At 30.3% G+C, this 18,418-nt stretch overlaps 1 protein-coding gene across 1 annotated transcript; it reads left to right on the top strand.

Moving 5' to 3' along the window:
* The first annotated feature begins 1,579 nt into the window (after positions 1–1,579).
* On the top strand, positions 1,580–18,104 carry LOC139901234 (protein FAR1-RELATED SEQUENCE 5-like). The gene is made up of 7 exons (XM_071883963.1): positions 1,580–1,769; positions 2,364–2,496; positions 2,601–2,656; positions 15,801–16,521; positions 16,849–17,107; positions 17,331–17,425; positions 17,519–18,104. Exons 1-7 carry the CDS (start codon positions 1,580–1,582, stop codon positions 18,102–18,104), a joined length of 2,040 nt encoding a protein of 679 aa, XP_071740064.1.
* The last annotated feature ends 314 nt before the right edge of the window (positions 18,105–18,418 follow it).

Here is an 18,418-nt window from a genome sequence, read left to right as displayed (position 1 = left end):
TGAAATTGGATTCGATATCGAAGTTTTTGAATAATTGAGCAAGAACAGAGGTTTAAAGGTTTTTTTTTCTGTTTTGATTTCCAATTTACAGCAACCTCCTATCATTATATAACTGTTATGTTGTTGTTAATCCAACGTGTAGTGCAGTATCCTAATTACTTGTTTAATGTTAGTGGTCGATTATGGAATTAATCAGTAGGAATAAAAATTTAAAGCTTGAATATAAAAAATAATTCCAAAAGCAGATACCTAATTAGGTAAATGTCTGATTCATTTTTTTTATATTTATTTAGTATTAATAAATATAAGTATTTTAATGATAATACTAATAATAATAATAATAATAATAATAATAATTATTATTATTATTATGTTAATAATAATAATAAATATAACTAACATGATAATTAATAATAATATTAATAATAATGATAATAAGTATAACAATAATAATAATAATATTAGTAATAATAATACTAGTAATAATAATTTAAATCATATAATAATATTAAGAATACCGATATTAATACTAATAATAATAACAAAAGTAATAATATTATCTTGTATAAAGTTTTACAGTTTTTAGTTATAAAAATTAAGTCGTATTTTTCAAGTTTTAAAATTATTTGTTCGTGAATCGTCGGAATTCGTTTGAAGTTAAATGAAATCATGTATAGGTTTTGTTTAAATTTTATCGGAAATTTTCGGGTTGTTATAGGTTCGGTTTGGTTCTAGCGTCGGTTCAAACGGTTCAGATAAAAAACCGACCCGTTTATATTCTTTTGAAAAAATAATATATATTATTTTATTATCATATTTACAACACACTTCATATAGTTATTCATATATGACATACATAAATGAAATACTTAACATACAGATAAAATTAATCCAAGTTTAAAATTAAAGTAGTAATCAAAACTTCAAATGACTATATCACGATAATAACTAATAGGATGGTTCTTGTTTACGATAGTTACCCTATCACAATAACTAATATGATACTTGTTTACAATCGTTATCACATACAAGTTTTGATTATTTAAAACCTACTATCAAGAAGATTTATCGAATGAGGAAGAAAACAAGAAAAACAAATATACAAGACACATCCATACTAACCGTAATATAGTATTAAGAAATCGTAGACTTTATTTTAAAATTGTATGGAAAAAAAGAAGATATATACTAACCTTAGAGTTTTTAATCGAGTATTGAAGTAAAGAAAATTAATTATAAGGATCATGTTAATTTATTGAGAAAATAATTCTATGAAGAAATTATATATATATATATATATATATATATATATATATATATATATATATATATATATATATATATATATATATATATATAGTGAAAGGATCCCTAGAGAACTTGGGTATGTAGAGAACCTATAGCACCAACCATTTTTCACGGCACTTCTAGCGAATTTTCCCCCGATCTGTTTTACACAGTCAGGGGTATTTTCGTTATTCAAATTAGGGATTATGGATTAGGTATAAATTCATTCCAGTTCCCATTCGACAATACAGTTTTTTCCGATCTTTTTTTTGATCGATTTTCATTTAATTCAATGGGAGATTCACATAATCATAGTTCTACATTTTCGAACTTCGCTGATTGTCATCCTGTTCTAAATGATGATGGTAATGAATCAGATCGTATCGTGTTGCTTGATTCGAATGCCGATAATGATTATGGAGAGGGTGATCGTGAAGCTAATGACTTGGAGGTTTTCGAGTTTATTGATTCAGAGGGTGACTGTGAGTACATATCTTGGCCTGTTCATACTTGTTCATACTGAAGTTAGTTTGTACTGTTTTAAAAAAAATTGTTTAGTATTATGTTTTTAGATTGATTAAATTGTTTAGTATTATGTTTTTAGATTGATTAGGTGAATTTTATAGATACATTTCTTGGCAATTACCTGCAAACAAGTTGGGTTCAATCTTCAACCAGGTTGGGTTCAATCTGCAAGCAGATTGGTTTCAATCACAACAATAGTAAACTTAATGATTATGCAGACTGAAGGTGTTAGATACAGATTGAGGTGAAGGTGAATTTACCAGACATTATAGGTGATTTTACAAGGTGAATTCACTAGATGTAAGTACATTTGAGGATAAAATGGAGCAAATGAAGCATTTCTGAAACTTGAATGGCAATCTTGGCAAGATACAGACTAAAAGTCATTTTTGTACACATACAGATTAAAGTGTTACATACAGATTAAGGTGAAGGTGAATTTACAAGATATCATAGGTGATTTTACAAGAATAATTAGTTACATAACATCAACAATATATAATACATGTTAAGTGTATAGCTTCAAAATTAATTTTATCGGTTGTGAGCAGGTTTGTTCAATCTGCAACCAGGTTTGTTCAATCTGCAAGCAGATTGGGTTCAATCTGCAAGCAGATTGGGTTCAATAACAAAAATAGTAAACTTAATGATTATACAGACTGAAGGTGTTAGATACAGATTGAGGTGAAAGTGAATTTACCAGATATTATAGGTGATTTTACAAGGTGAATTTTCACTAGATACAAACTAAAAGTGTGTCTGAAACTTCAAATGTCAATTTTGGCAAGATACAAACTAAAAGTCATTTTTGAGAGCAACCCGGTTGGGTTCAGTCTGCAACCAGGTTAGGTTCAATCTGCAAGCAGATTGGGTTTAATCACAACAATAGTAAACTTAATGATTATACAGACTGAAGGTGTTCGATACAGATTGAGGTGAAGGTGAATTTACCAGATATTATAGGTGATTTTACAAGGTGAATTCACTAGATGTAAGTACATTTGAGGATAAAATGGAGCAAATGAAGCGTGTCTGAAACTTGAATGGCAATCTTGGCAAGATACAGACTAAAAGTCATTTTTGTATACATACAGATTAAAGTGTTAGATACAGATTAAGGTGAAGGTGAATTTACAAGATATCATAGGTGATTTTACAAGAATAATTAGTTACATAACATCAACAATATAGAATACATGTTAAGTGTATAGCTTCAAAATTAATTTTATGGGTTGTGAGCAGGTTTGTTAAATCACAACAATAGTAAACTTAATGATTATACAGACTGAAGGTGTTAGATACAGATTGAGGTGAAGGTGAATTTACCAGATATTATAGGTGATTTTACAAGGTGAATTCGCTAGATGTAAGTACATTTGAGGATAAAATGGAGCAAATGAAGCGTGTCTGAGACTTGAATGGCAATCTTGGCAAGATACAGATTAAAAGTCATTTTTGTACACATACAGATTAAAGTGTTAGATACAGATTAAGGTGAAGGTGAATTTACAAGATATCATAGGTGATTTTACAAGATATCATAGGTGATTTTACAAGAATAATTAGTTACATAACATCAACAATATAGAATACATGTTAAGTGTGTGACGACCCGTGAATTTCTGACTAAATTTAAACCTAATCTTTATATGATTTCGAGACGATAAGCAAAGTCTGTAAAGTTGAGTCTCAAAAAGTTTGAACTATTTTCATATATTCATGTGACCTTCGACTGTCCCCGATGATTCACGAACCATTGCTTGTAAATATGTGGATGTATATAAATATGTGTATATATATATAAATATATGCATAATATATATAACAACATGAACATTAATAAACTATTATATACATTTTTTTGTTATAAATAAATATATACAATAAAATACATTGTAATAAAAACTATTATTTTATATGTATATTTCTTGTATATATATATTGTAATATTTAATTTAATTATTTAATATATATTTATGTGCGAAGTAAATTTTGTTATTTAAAACTGTTTATATATATACATAGTGTATATTAAATATAATTAATTTTGAGCTTAAATGGTAAATATCTGTAACTTTCGGTTGACGTTTAATTATTTTTAAAATAGGTCTAATATATATAAATGAAGTTTTAAAATAAAAGTTGTTCCAAAATTTGATTAAAAAGATAGTAGTTTTGATAAATATTTTTTTTTACCTTTTCAATCTAAGTTTTTGTACTCCGTACATATAAATTGGAACCGAAAAGAAATAATTATCGAATCTTTTTTATCAGGTTTCAAACAGCTAATGACTGAAATAATTAAATATATTCAAGCTAAAAATTTGAGATTTTTAGGAACACTTTTATACGTTAACTGTTTAGCAATTGACACGCTCCGTGAAAATCGTCGGTAGAAGAAGCCAAATCAGCCCATGGCTTTGCTATTTGAGTACTGCTCCATCCTTTTCCACATGATAAACTTTTATTATATTATAATAATAATATTATTATTATTATTATATTATATATATATTATATATTATATATATTAAATATTATATATCTAATTATATATTATATGTGTATATAATTCTATGCATATATATCGCAGGATATGCATATACATAGAAAACATTCACCAACCACTTCAATCTTGATCCCTGCCATCGTACTAGCTGTTGTCACCATCGCTGCAACTGCCGGCCACCGCCACACCACCCTTGCCACCTTACAACTTCCACCTATTTCCTCTCTCTATTTTACATATTTTTTTTTATCATGAACAATCACCAACCAAAGCCATTAGAGAATTTCAATTTCCATTGTGTTTGTTGCTGTTTTCTGTCAACATGAACAAGATTCTCACCACAGCCCAACCACTATGAACCACCATCTAAAACAACCAACACCTTAATTATGAAACCCTTCACAACCCATCACCTCACGGCCACTCTCCCCACCGTGAACCTTCACCGTATACCACCCCAAATCACCACCACCTGCATCGACCTTTATTCCATTGAACCACCATCGTCACCATTTGAGTCACCATCAGTCACTCAATCATTACTACTCAAACCGTCACCACCTCTTTATTTCTCTCATCTCTCTCTCTCTCTCTCTCCGTTTTCCTCTCTCTCTTCTCCAATTCGCGAAGGATATGTTTCTGGTTTGCTGTTCCTGTCGTGAACATCCCTTCTGTTTACAATGGATGGTGATGGATATTTGGAACGAAGAGGAACATTATAACAAGGTATGATGATGATCGTGTAATAATGACGAGGAGGTGATATGTTGATGATGATGATGGTATCACATATGTTGATAGATGATACATAAAACGCGAATAATAATGATGATGGAGTTGGAACGAAGGATAATGATTATCATAATGTTACGTGACTGTATACGATGATAATTATGCTACGATTATGATTGTTATACGTTAGTGATGAAATGAAAATCCTTGATGATAACGAGCTGTGATGACGATTAATGATGATGATTGATGTCAATAATACATGATGAAGATAGATGATATTGATAATTGATTAAGTGGTGAAGATAAGGGAATAGTTTTGGGTTTTAGTTTTTTTTTTTTTTGGAAGAAGAAAAGGAAACATGTATATACGGTTCATATATAATTAGAAACTGAGTTACACCAGAAAAGTAACAATAGATGGATGGTTAGAGTGGGTGTTGAGTGAACGAGAGGTCCTAGGATCGAACCCAGCCTGCTGCATTTTTTTTTCTAATCATAAATAGAATCAGTTGGGCTTTTAAATTAATGGGTGGAGTTATACAAAATGGGCCGTTAATGGACTGTTTGACCAAGGGCTTTTAAATTTCTGTTGGGCCGAGACCCAACTCCAATTTATTCTTGGGCTTGATCGTAGGACGGGCTAATAGAATAAATAGGTATGGTTATTGAAAGATAACAGAAAAGCACTTATGGCAGAATGGTTTAGGTGTGTGCGGGTGAGCGAGTGGACGCGGGTTCAATCCTTGTTGGTGACATCTTATTTTTAAAGCTTGTTTTGAGGTAGTTTTTCATTACCAAAAATTATTATTATTATTATTATTATTATTATTATTATTATTATTATTATTATTATTATTATTATTATTATTATTATTATTATTATTATTATTATTATTATTATTATTATTATTATTATTATTATTATTATTATGGTTATTATTAATTATTGATATTATTACTTGTATTATAATTATTATTATTGTTATTATTATTATAATTACTAACATAAATATTAATAGAATTATCAACATTATTATTTTTATTATTATTTTCCTTATTATTATTATTATTATTATTATTATTATTATTATTATTATTATTATCATAAGTATTAGTATTGTTATTAGTAGTATTATTATCATTATTATTATTTTTATCATTTCTAATATTATTTTAGTATTATTATAATTTTAACAAAACAAACGATATGTATATATATACAAAATATATTTAATACATATAACATGGCAAAATTTATATTTTTATTTATTTTAAATATATAAAATGAATATATGAAACATATAGGATATTAATATAAAAATGATATAACTAATAGATTTATATATATATATATACATATATATATATATATATATATATATATATATATATATATATATATATATAAATATGTTCGATTTCAATTATGTGTGTTAATATATATATAAATGATATAGGTTCGTGAATCCGAGGCCAACCCTACACTTGTTAAATGTTGTCATATGTATTTTTTTACTACAAAATATAGTATGGTGAGTTTCATTTTCCTTTTTACCCTTTATATTTTTGGGCTGAGAATACATGCGAAATTTTTATAAATGTTTTACGAAATAGACACAAGTAATCGAAACTACATTATATGGTTGAATGATCGAAGCCGAATATGCCCCTTTTTGCTTGGTAGCCTAAGAATTAGGGAATATCACTAATTTTGAGAATTAGTGCACGCCTAATTGACGCGAATCCTAAAGATAGATCTATTGGGCCTAACGAACCCCATCCAAAGTACCGGATGCTTTAGTACTTTGATGTTGTTTTTATCATGTCCGAAGGATTTCCCGGAATGATAGGGGATATTCTTATATGCATCTTGTTAATGTTGGTTACCAGGTGTTCAATCCATATGAATGATATTTTTGTCTCTATGCATGGGACGTATATTTATGAGAAATGAAAATGAAAATCTTGTGGTCTATTAAAATGATGGAAATGATTATTTATGTTAAACTAATGAACTCACCAACCTTTTGGTTGACACTTTAAAGCATGTTTATTCTCAGGTATGAAAGAAATCTTCTGCTGTGCATTTGCTCATTTTTAAAGATATTACTTGGAGTCATTCATGACATATTTAAAAAGACGTTGCATTCGAGTCATCAAGTTCATCAAGATTATTGTTAAGTCAATTATAGTTGGATATATTATGAAATGGTATGCATTGTCGTCAACTTTCGATGTAAGGAAAGTTTGTCTTTTAAAAACGAATGCAATGTTTGTAAAATGTATCATATAGAGGTCAATTACCTCGAGATGTAACCAAATGTAATGTATTCGTTCTGATGGATTAGGACGGGGCATTAGAGTTGGTATCAGAGCGGTGGTCTTAGCGAACCAGGTCTTGCATTAGTGTGTCTAACTGATAGTTGTTTAGATGCATTAGTGAGTCTGGACTTCGACCGTGTCTGCATGTCAAAAGTTTTGCTTATCATTTCGTGTCGAAAAGTATCTGCTTATCATTCTTAGAAAATTACCTGCTTATCATTCTTAGTCTAGACACGTCTTACTGCATTTAGTGCATCGATAGTGTATAGACAAAATTCATATCTTAGCGTATCTGATGATTCATAACATAGCGTATCTGTTACTGTAGAATTGCATGACATATTCCGTAAATCCCTCCGTAATCTACGCAACCTTTTGTCCTATATATATATAGGTATTCTATGTAAAAAGAATATCATCTGATATCCGAAAATCATTTCATATCGAAAAATCCTTTATTCAATCGTACGAAATGGAACTCGCTACTAGTTCAAGTCCCTCGGATTCCGACACGGAGTCCCACTCAAGCTCCGAAAGCAGTGTGACCGGAATGGACCAACCAATCAGCCATCATCTATTCTGGATGAATTGGGGCTGGGTTCGTAGCCTACTTAGTCATTGGAGACAAGAAGAAGGCGATCCCTTTCATCCACCATATTGTCCTCTTAGCGAAGAACCTGACGCACTTACCGGCGAACCTATCCGAAACACCATTTTCTCTCTCATTTTCTCTCTCATTTTCAGAGTATCTCGTCATGATTATATACTAAACCAAATTCTATATTTTATTTATCCGCTCGTCCGAACCGACAATCACCCCGGTGTAATAGAAGAAGTCAACGAGCTTCGCGCCCGGGTTACGACTTTGGAGAATATGGTGCAAAGATTACAAGCACCAGCGGCAACACCAGCAGCATAACCAGTACCACCAACAACAACGTCTGCATCACACACCTCAACATCACAATTTGTATCTCGAACATCAACATCATACGCACCATAGATACCAAGGAGTACCAACAACAATGAACGATGAAGTATTGATCCATAACTTCATTGAAGAAATATTCTCCAAAGAATATGTGGTTTCTAAAAGTTTTAGAGATTATTTATTCTAGCTCAAACCGAAAATCAAATGAGTTTAATATCATATTGACTCATTAAATCCATAATTACCTCTGAAGAAAATATATATGTATATATATTTTCATAAAGATTGTAATTGAAAATTCTTTCGTACAAACTGTTAATGGTGAAAATATTTTAACGGGTAGGTAATACCTGAGGAATATTTAGATTTCACATTAATAAGTTACACTGTACATTCTTCGAATCTGATTCAACAGTCATTTACTATCCTACTTACATCCACAGATATACGTATCCGTTCACCGCAGAATAACCATTTCCATTCAATTTCATATTTGGATTTTGATCTATCAGAATCCAACAAGTGGCATAATGAAGAAAACGTTGGACAAAATAAAATTTGTTAGAAACAAACAAATTAACTATGAGAAATTTTGTTAAGAATCCACGCTAACGAAATCCTAGCTAACTGTTCCTAGCTAACTGTTAATTCCGTATTACATTTTAATTATCGCAATTTATTTTATCGCAATTTTAATTCTCGCAATTTTATTTATCGTCATTTAATTTCTGTTATTTATTTTACGCACTTTATTTATTGTCATTTAAATACCGTTATTTACGCATTTAAATTTAAATATCGGGACACGTATACAAGATTTTGACATATCATATCTACGCATCTATATATATTATTTGGAATAACCATAGACACTCTATATGCTGTAATGATCGAGTTCGCTATACAGGGTTGAGGTTGATTCTATAATAATATATATACTTTGAGTTGTGATCGAGTCTGAGACATGTACACGGGTCACGATACGTATTAATTAATTCGAATATTATATATTAAACTATATATGAATTATTGGACTGTAAACTGTGGACTATCGACTGTGGACTAATCACATTGGACAATTAAAATGAATTAAAATATTGATTATAACATATGAAACTAAACAATTCTTCAAGTTTGCAACTTGATTTCATCTTAAACCTCATTTGTATCTTGACGATTACAAATCTGCGTTCAAACCTTTCATGATTCATGAAAACACCTAAATCGAGAGGATGAACCAACCGCACTTCATCTACGAGAAGAAAGATTTATGCATATAGTTATGCACCTGAAAATAATCGGAACCTGAGTAAACGTTCAACACGTATCTGTGCTAGCTCCTTTGGCGTTGTTATTACCGAAAATAACTTTGCAATCCTTTTCCAAAATTAGCCAATTTTGTCACAACTCTAGCAAATCAACTTCGACTTTCATTCGAAGTAGCCTTATTATAACCTCGATATATAAATTTGCCTTTCATCATCGTTACCGGAGAACCTTTTATATTCCGCCACATTAGCAGTAAACTTACCAACAACTTCATTACTCATTGGCTTAAGTCTCTCCGAAAAATCATTATATTTGTTCATTAAAACCCTATCATATAGTCATCCGCATCTTGTAACAAGAATTGACATACCAATTACTGAGAATCAGCAATCAGTAATTTGAATCTCGCAGCGTTTTTTACATCAACAGTTATATGTATACATATAACATCTATCTCTTAGAATTATGATCTTCCAATCTGAAATTCTGAAAAGCACTCAGCCTATGAATCAATACATTGAACTTTAAAAAAAAGCTGATGAAGTAGTGAAAAATTGAAGACTGTCTTAACAGTCAAAAGTTTAATGATAAAGAATGGAGTGTTGGAAACACTCAATGGGAAATTTGTACTGGAAAAATGGATTGAGCAAACCATGAAGGAGACTCTGAACAAATCAGAAGTACTAAACTTGTACATAAAGAATTCTGATGATTCTGTTTCTGATGAAATCTTTAGCGAATACCTTACTTCTTAACCACTCTAAATTATCGTGAATGAATTTCTTCATCACAATTTGATTCTGAAATTCTAAGATATCATCGTATCTTTCTTTGTTAATATCCTCAATATTTCTGAAAATATCTTCATAAATATTTTTGTCCGATATTAATTATCGCTCCGCTCTATCTGTGTTATATCATAAAAGAAACTGTTTTAGTTTCTAACATTCTGAAAAATTTGAATTTGAATTATGAATGATTTTGAAGTAGTATTGGAAATTGATGCATGAGTTAGTATAATATAATGACACTTGATCAACGTGATTATATTACAGTAAGTCATGCTGAGTTTCTAATGGAACGTGATGATTCACAGATCATAACGTCATCATATGCCATTTTACACGACTCTTACATTTTATCTAATATATAAACATATCAAGAACATAATTTCCTGATAGTTCTATCTTTTCTCTTAAAATCTGGTAATTTAACCAATCAAGATCGTGCTATTACAATTTCTCTCTTTGAACATTAGTCATGTTCATTTGAAACTTCATACCTACAAATTCTGGATCATTATTCGCTTGACTTAATGTCGGGAAGAGAAAACAAAAGGATGGAACTCCAAAATATAAAGGAAACAAAGAGGGTGGACTTATAGTGAAATGTCAGACAGTGCAATCGAGGCAGATCATCGCATTTAATCAAAGAAGATCCTATTTCTTTAATTACCAAAGAATCAAATCTTATATAGATTTCGAAGATTTTTCATTCCTTGAATTTCGGAAATCCACCGTGACTACATCAAAAGTTAAATCTCTATCTCAATCTTTTGTGACAGCTTCACTCTAACGCTCCATATAATTGAATCGTTTTTATCTATATTCATCAATAATGATAAAACTCTAGATATCAACTCATATTCGTCATAAAAACATTCTTATTGTTAGCTATGACGACCTCGATCAAATTTCGGGACGAAATTTCTTTAACGGGTAGGTACGGTGACGACCCGGGAATTTCCGACCAAATTTAAACCTAATCTTTATATGATTTCGAGACGATAAGCAAAGTCTGTAAAGTTGAGTCTCAAAAAGTTTGAACTATTTTCATATATTCATGTGACATTCGACTGTCGCCGATGATTCACGAACTATTGCTTGTAAATATGTGGATGTATATAAATATGTGTATATATAAATATATGTATAATATATATAACAACATGAACATTAATAAACTATTATATACATTTTTTTGTTATAAATAAATATGTACAATAAAATACATTGTAATTAAAACTATTATTTAATATGTATATTTCTTGTATATATATATTGTAATATTTAATTTAATTATTTAATATATATTTATGTGCGTAGTAAATTTTGTTATTTAAAACTGTTTATATATATATATATATATATATATATATATACATAGTGTATATTAAATATAATTAATTTTGAGCTTAAATGGTAAATGTCTGTAACTTTCGGTTGACGTTTAATTATTTTTAAAATAGGTCTAATATATATATATATATATATATATATATATATATATATATATATGAAGTTTTAAAATAAAAGTTGTTCCAAAATTTGATTAAAAAGATAGTAGTTTTGATAAATATTTTTTTTTACCTTTTCAATCTAAGTTTTTGTACTCCGTACATATAAATTGGAACATAAAAGAAATAATTATCGAATCTTTTTGATCAGGTTTCAAACAGTTAATGACTAAAATAATTAAATATATTCAAGCTAAAAATTTGAGATTTTTAGGAACACTTTTATACGTTAACTGTTTAGCAATTGACACGCTCCGTGAAAATCGTCGGTAGAAAAAGCCAAATCAGCCGATGGCTTTGCTATTTGAGTACTGCTCCATCCTTTTCCACATGATAAACTTTTATTATATTATAATAATAATATTATTATTATATATTATATATTATATATATTAAATATTATATATCTAATTATATATTATATGTATATATAATTCTATGCATATATATCGCAGGATATGCATATACATAGAAAACATTCACCAACCACTTCAATCTTGATCCCTGCCATCGTACTAGCTGTTGTCACCATCGTTGCAACCGCCGGCCACCGCCACACCACCCTTGCCACCTTACAACTTCCACCTATTTCCTCTCTCTATCTTACATATTTTTTTTTTATCATGAACAATCACCAACCAAAGCCATTATAGAATTTCAATTTTCATTGTGTTTGTTGCTGTTTTCTGTCAACATGAACAAGATTCTCACCACAGCCCAACCACTATGAACCACCATCTAAAACAACCAACACCTTAATTATGAAACCCATCACAACCCATCACCTTACGGCCACTCTCCCCACCGTGAACCTTCACCGTATACCACCCCAAATCTCCACCACATGCATCGACCTTTATTCCATTGAACCACCATCATCACCATTTGAGTCACCATCAGTCACTCAATCATTACTACTCAAACCGTCACCACCTCTTTATTTCTCTCCTCTCTCTCTCTCTCTCCGTTTTCCTCTCTCTCTTCTCCAATTCGCGAAGGATATGTTTCTGGTTTGCTGTTCCTGTCGTGAACATCCCTTCTGTTTACAATGGATGGTGATGGATATTTGGAACGAAGAGGAAGATTATAACAAGGTATGATGATGATCGTGTAATAATGACGAGGAGGTGATATGTTGATGATGATGATGGTATCACATATGATGATAGATGATACATAAAACGCGAATAATAATGATGATGGAGTTGGAATGAAGGATAATGATTATCATAATGTTACGTGACTGTATACGATGATAATTATGCTACGATTATGATTGTTATACGTTAGTGATGAAATGAAAATCCTTGATGATAACGAGCTGTGATGACGATTAATGATGATGATTGATGTCGATAATACATGATGAAGATAGATGATATTGATAATTGATTAAGTGGTGAAGATAAGGGAATAGTTTTGGGTTTTTTTTTTTTTTTTTTTTTTTTTTTTTTTTTTTTTTTTGGAAGAAGAAAAGGAAACATGTATATACGGTTCATATATAATTAGAAACTGAGTTACACCAGAAAAGTAACAATAGATGTATGGTTAGAGTGGGTGTTGAGTGAACGAGAGGTCTCCGGATCGAACCCAGCCTGCTGCATTTTTTTTTTCTAATCATAAATAGAATCAGTTGGGCTTTTAAATTAATGGGTGGAGTTATACAAAATGGGCCGTTAATGGACTGTTTGACCAAGGGCTTTTAAATTTCTGTTGGGCCGAGACCCAACTCCAATTTATTCATGGGCTTGATCATAGGACGGGCTAATAGAATAAATAGGTGTGGGTATTGAAAGATAACAGAAAAGCACTTATGGCAGAATGGTTTAGGTGTGTGCGGGTGAGCGAGTGGACGCGGGTTCAATCCTTGTTGGTGACATCTTATTTTTAAAGCTTGTTTTGAGGTAGTTTTTCATTACCAAAAATTATTATTATTATTATTATTATTGTTATTATTATTATTATTATGGTTATTATTAATTATTGATATTGTTACTTGTATTATAATTATTATTGTTGTTATTATTATAATTACTAACATAAATATTAATAGAATTATCAACATTATTATTTTTATTATTATTTTCATTATTATTATTATTATCATAAGTATTAGTATTGTTATTCGTAGTATTATTATCATTATTATTATTTTTATCATTTCTAATATTATTTTAGTATTATTATAATTTTAACAAAACAAACGATATGTATATATATACAAAATATATTTAATACATATAACATATCAAAATTTATATTTTTATTTATTTTAAATATACAAAATGAATATATGAAACATATAGGATATTAATATAAAAATGATATATATATATATATATATATATATATATATATATATATATATATATATATATATATATATAAATATGTTCGATTTCAATTATGTGTGTTAATATATATATAAATGATATAGGTTCGTGAATCCGAGGCCAACCCTACACTTGTTAAATGTCATCATATGTATTTTTACTACAAAATACAGTATGGTGAGTTTCATTTGCCTTTTTACCCTTTATATTTTTGGGCTGAGAATACATGCGAAATTTTTATAAATGTTTTATGAAATAGACACAAGTAATCGAAACTACATTATATGGTTGAATGATCGAAGTCGAATATGCCCCTTTTTGCTTGGTAGCCTAAGAATTTGGGAACATCACTAATTTTGAGAATTAGTGCACGCCTAATTGACGCGAATCCTAAAGATAGATCTATTGGGCCTAACGAACCTCATCCAAAGCATCGGATGCTTTAGTACTTCGATGTTGTTTTTATCATGTCCGAAGGATTTCCCGAAATGATAGGGGATATTCTTATATGCATCTTGTTAATGTCGGTTACTAGGTGTTCAATCCATATGAATGATATTTTTGTCTCTATGCATGGGACGTATATTTATGAGAAATGAAAATGAAAATCTTGTGGTCTATTAAAATGATGGAAATGATTATTTATGTTAAACTAATGAACTCACCAACCTTTTGGTTGACACTTTAAAGCATGTTTATTCTCAGGTATGAAAGAAATCTTTCGCTGTGCATTTGCTCATTTTTAAAGATATTACTTGGAGTCATTCATGACATATTTCCAAAGACGTTGCATTCGAGTCGTCGAGTTCATCAAGATTATTGTTAAGTCAATTATAGTTGGATATATTATGAAATGGTATGCATTGTCGTCAACTTTCGATGTAAGGAAAGTTTGTCTTTTAAAAACGAATGCAATATTTGTAAAATGTATCATATAGAGGTCAATTACCTCACGATGTAACCAAATGTAATGTATTCATTCTGATGAATTAGGACGGGGCATTAGAAAGTGTATAGCTTCAAAATTAATTTTATGGGTTGTTAGCAGGTTTGTTCAATCCTGCAACCAAGTTGGGTTCAATCTGCAAGCAGATTGGGTTCAATCTGCAAGCAGATTGGGTTCAATCACAACAATAGTAAACTTAATGATTATACAGACTGAAGGTGTTAGATACAGATTGAGGTGAAGGTGAATTTACCAGATATTATAGGTGATTTTACAAGGTGAATTCACTAGATGTAAGTACATTTGAGGAGAAGAAGATGAGAAAATGGAACAAATGAAGCGTGTCTGAAACTTCAAATGTCAATTTTGGCAAGATACAAACTAAAAGTCATTTTTGAGAGCAACCCGGTTGGGTTCAGTCTGCAACCAGGTTGGGTTCAATCTGCAAGCAGATTGGGTTCAATCTGCAAGCAGATTTGTTTCAATCTGCAAGCAGATTGGTTTGAATCACAACAATAATAATCTGTATGATGGATTCACTTCAGTTTATGTACACATTGTTATTCAGTTTATGTACACATTGTTATTCAGTCTATGTACACATTGTACTTTGCTATAAAATGTCAATCTTTTTTTTCATTTTACAGGTATTTGTGTCCCAGAAAATTATTGTGTTGGTGTTCAATCTATAAATACTGCTGAGAAAAGGTTTTGGACCCCCACGGTTGCTGATAGCGTTAAGCCATTAGTTGGGATGGTGTTTGATTCTATTGAAAGTGCATTTACTTTTTATAGTGAGTATGCTATTCAAGGAGGTTTTGAAGCTATTAAATCATCTTCAAAATGGGCTGAAGATGCTTCAGGGAATAAGAAGATGACTCACAAATATTTTTTGTGTAGTAAACATAGTTTTAAAGAAGATAAAGATAAGAATACAAGAAAAGATTTGATATGTAGTGCTGAAGTTTCTGTTGCAGACTTGGGTGAAGTGTCTACTGGTGATAATGATAACTACAAAAAGAAACCAAAGAAAAGGAAAAGACCATCACAGAAAGTTGGATGTTGTGCTTGTTTTGTTATAAATCTAAATTCCGATAATAAATATCAACTTTTTAAGTTTACAGACAAGCACAACCATATTTTGGTCCCTCCAGAACATATCAAGCATTTGAAATCTCAAAGGAAACTTTCCAATTCTCAAAAGTGCTTTTTATTTCAGTTAGGACAATCGGGTATCGGACCAAATAAAAGTTACAGAGTATTGACAAAAGTTCATGGTGGTCATGAACTTGTTGGGGCTTCTAAAAATGATTGCAAGAATTGGAAAAGTGATGTCAATAAGTATATTTTGAAAGCAAATGCAAAGATGTTTGTGCAGATGTTAACTGCTAAGAAGAACTGTAATCCTGACTTTTTTTTTTGAATATTTTACTGAACTTAAAGGTGAACGTCAGGAGTTAGCTGGTGCTTTTTGGGCAGATGCAACTTCAAAATGAAATTATAAGTCTTTTGGAGATGCAATATCTTTTGATGCAACTTTCGTACAAACAGGTATTATTATTTAGTTTTTCTTTCTTTTCTTTATTTATTTTATTTTTTCTAGACAGTCTGTGTGAAGATTAATATCATTTTGTATTTTAATCTTTTTATGTATATGTTTAGTTTTTGTAATACTTTTATTTTACGTTTTATCAGGTATGACATGGTGTTTATACCATTTACTGGTATTGATAACCATTTTAAATGTGTTACATTTGGTGCCGCTCTTTTAGCAAAGGAAGATGTTCAACATTACGATTGGTTGTTGAAAGCTTTCAAAAAAGCTTTTCCTGTTGAACCTCAAATTGTAATGACAGATCAAGATCCTTCAATGCTGACTGCAGTTCAATCTGTGTTTCTTACAGCTAGGCATAGGTTGTGTATCTGGCACATTACAGATAAAATTACATCTAAGGTACTTTATCTATGTAAACTGATTCTTTATCTTTTCCACATTTTTTATGATTGGTTCAATCTGCAAGCAGATTGGGTTCAATCTGCAATCAGATTGGGTGCAATCTGCATGCAGATTGGGTCCAATCTGCAATCAGTTTTGGGGTTTAATCTTCTTATGTTTACAATCAACAATTTTATATGTATCTTTTATTTTGTTTTTTGATTCATTTGTCCTAATGTAGGTTGGTCATGCAATATCTAGAGCGGGTTTTAAATCTGATATTTCTAATATTGTTTGGACTGATAAGTTGGATCCTGATGAATTTGATCGACGTTGGTTTTCAATTCTCCATAAATACAATCTTGATGATCATAATTGGTTGATTGACATGTTTAATCTTAGACAAAAATAGATTCCAGCTTATTTTAGGGATTGGGATATGTCTGGTTTAATGAGAACATCTTCTCGGCCAGAGAGTGAGAATCATGTTTTTCAACAATTAATGAGTAGGAGTTCAACTCTTGTTGAATTTATATCTTTTTTTGAAACTGCTATGGAAATACAACGATATGAGCAGTCTAAGAATGATCACGAGTCTCTTTATACTACTCCCGAAATTGAAACGCAACATCCTATGGAGAAGCATGCAGGTAAAGTGTTTACTCGTGCAGCTTTCTTTATGATTCAAGGTCAAATGAAAGCTGCTACTAGATACTATATGAGTTATAAAATACAAAAACTGTCGGAGGATACTACAAAGTTTTGTATAGGGGACACACGTGTTAAAACTTTAAGCATTGATGAGACTATTGACAGAATTGCAAATCCTTATTATTTCGATGAGTCGATTCCAAGATTCAGTGATGTTATTGTCAATCGTAGAACAAAAGAAATTTTTTTCAACTGCAAAATGTATGAGAGGGTTGGTTATTTTTTCCGCCACATTTTATATGTTCTTAGAATGGATGATGTGCCCAAAACAATATTACCATCCAAGTATATCAAGAGACGTTGATCATTACAATCTATACATTTAAATGATCGACAAAGTTTTTCTTTTTTAAATCATAATGGATCGTTGGGGATGAATATTAAGGATATTTATTATTTTGTAGACCAATGCGTACATCTTAATATGCGTGATCCAGAAAAGATGAAGGTGTATAGAGATTTAATAAAAGATTTGAAAGATAAGGTTTTTAGTGAATCTGGAGAAACTTCAATGATGGGTTCTAATAATGACCTGATACCTGCTTTGGTTGGACTTCCTCAGCCAGACAACATATCTGTTCATGCACCACAAGATATTCGGAACAAAGGATGTGGAAA

Source organism: Rutidosis leptorrhynchoides, chromosome 3 (genome assembly GCF_046630445.1).
Source record: "Rutidosis leptorrhynchoides isolate AG116_Rl617_1_P2 chromosome 3, CSIRO_AGI_Rlap_v1, whole genome shotgun sequence".
Taxonomy (NCBI): domain Eukaryota; kingdom Viridiplantae; phylum Streptophyta; class Magnoliopsida; order Asterales; family Asteraceae; genus Rutidosis; species Rutidosis leptorrhynchoides.
The sequence above is the reverse complement of the archived record's forward strand: the minus strand, read 5'-3'. Positions and strand labels throughout refer to the sequence as shown.

Bases quoted from the DNA above. Each gene is read 5' to 3' on its own strand.
- LOC139901234 (XM_071883963.1), top strand. From the start codon at position 1,580: ATGGGAGATTCACATAATCATAGTTCTACATTTTCGAACTTCGCTGAT. The intron at 2,657-15,800 runs GTTAGGTTCAAT...TTCATTTTACAG, and splicing joins TGGGTTCAGTCTGCAACCAG to GTATTTGTGTCCCAGAAAAT. The intron at 16,522-16,848 runs GTTTGTGCAGAT...ACGTTTTATCAG, and splicing joins TTGAAAGCAAATGCAAAGAT to GTATGACATGGTGTTTATAC.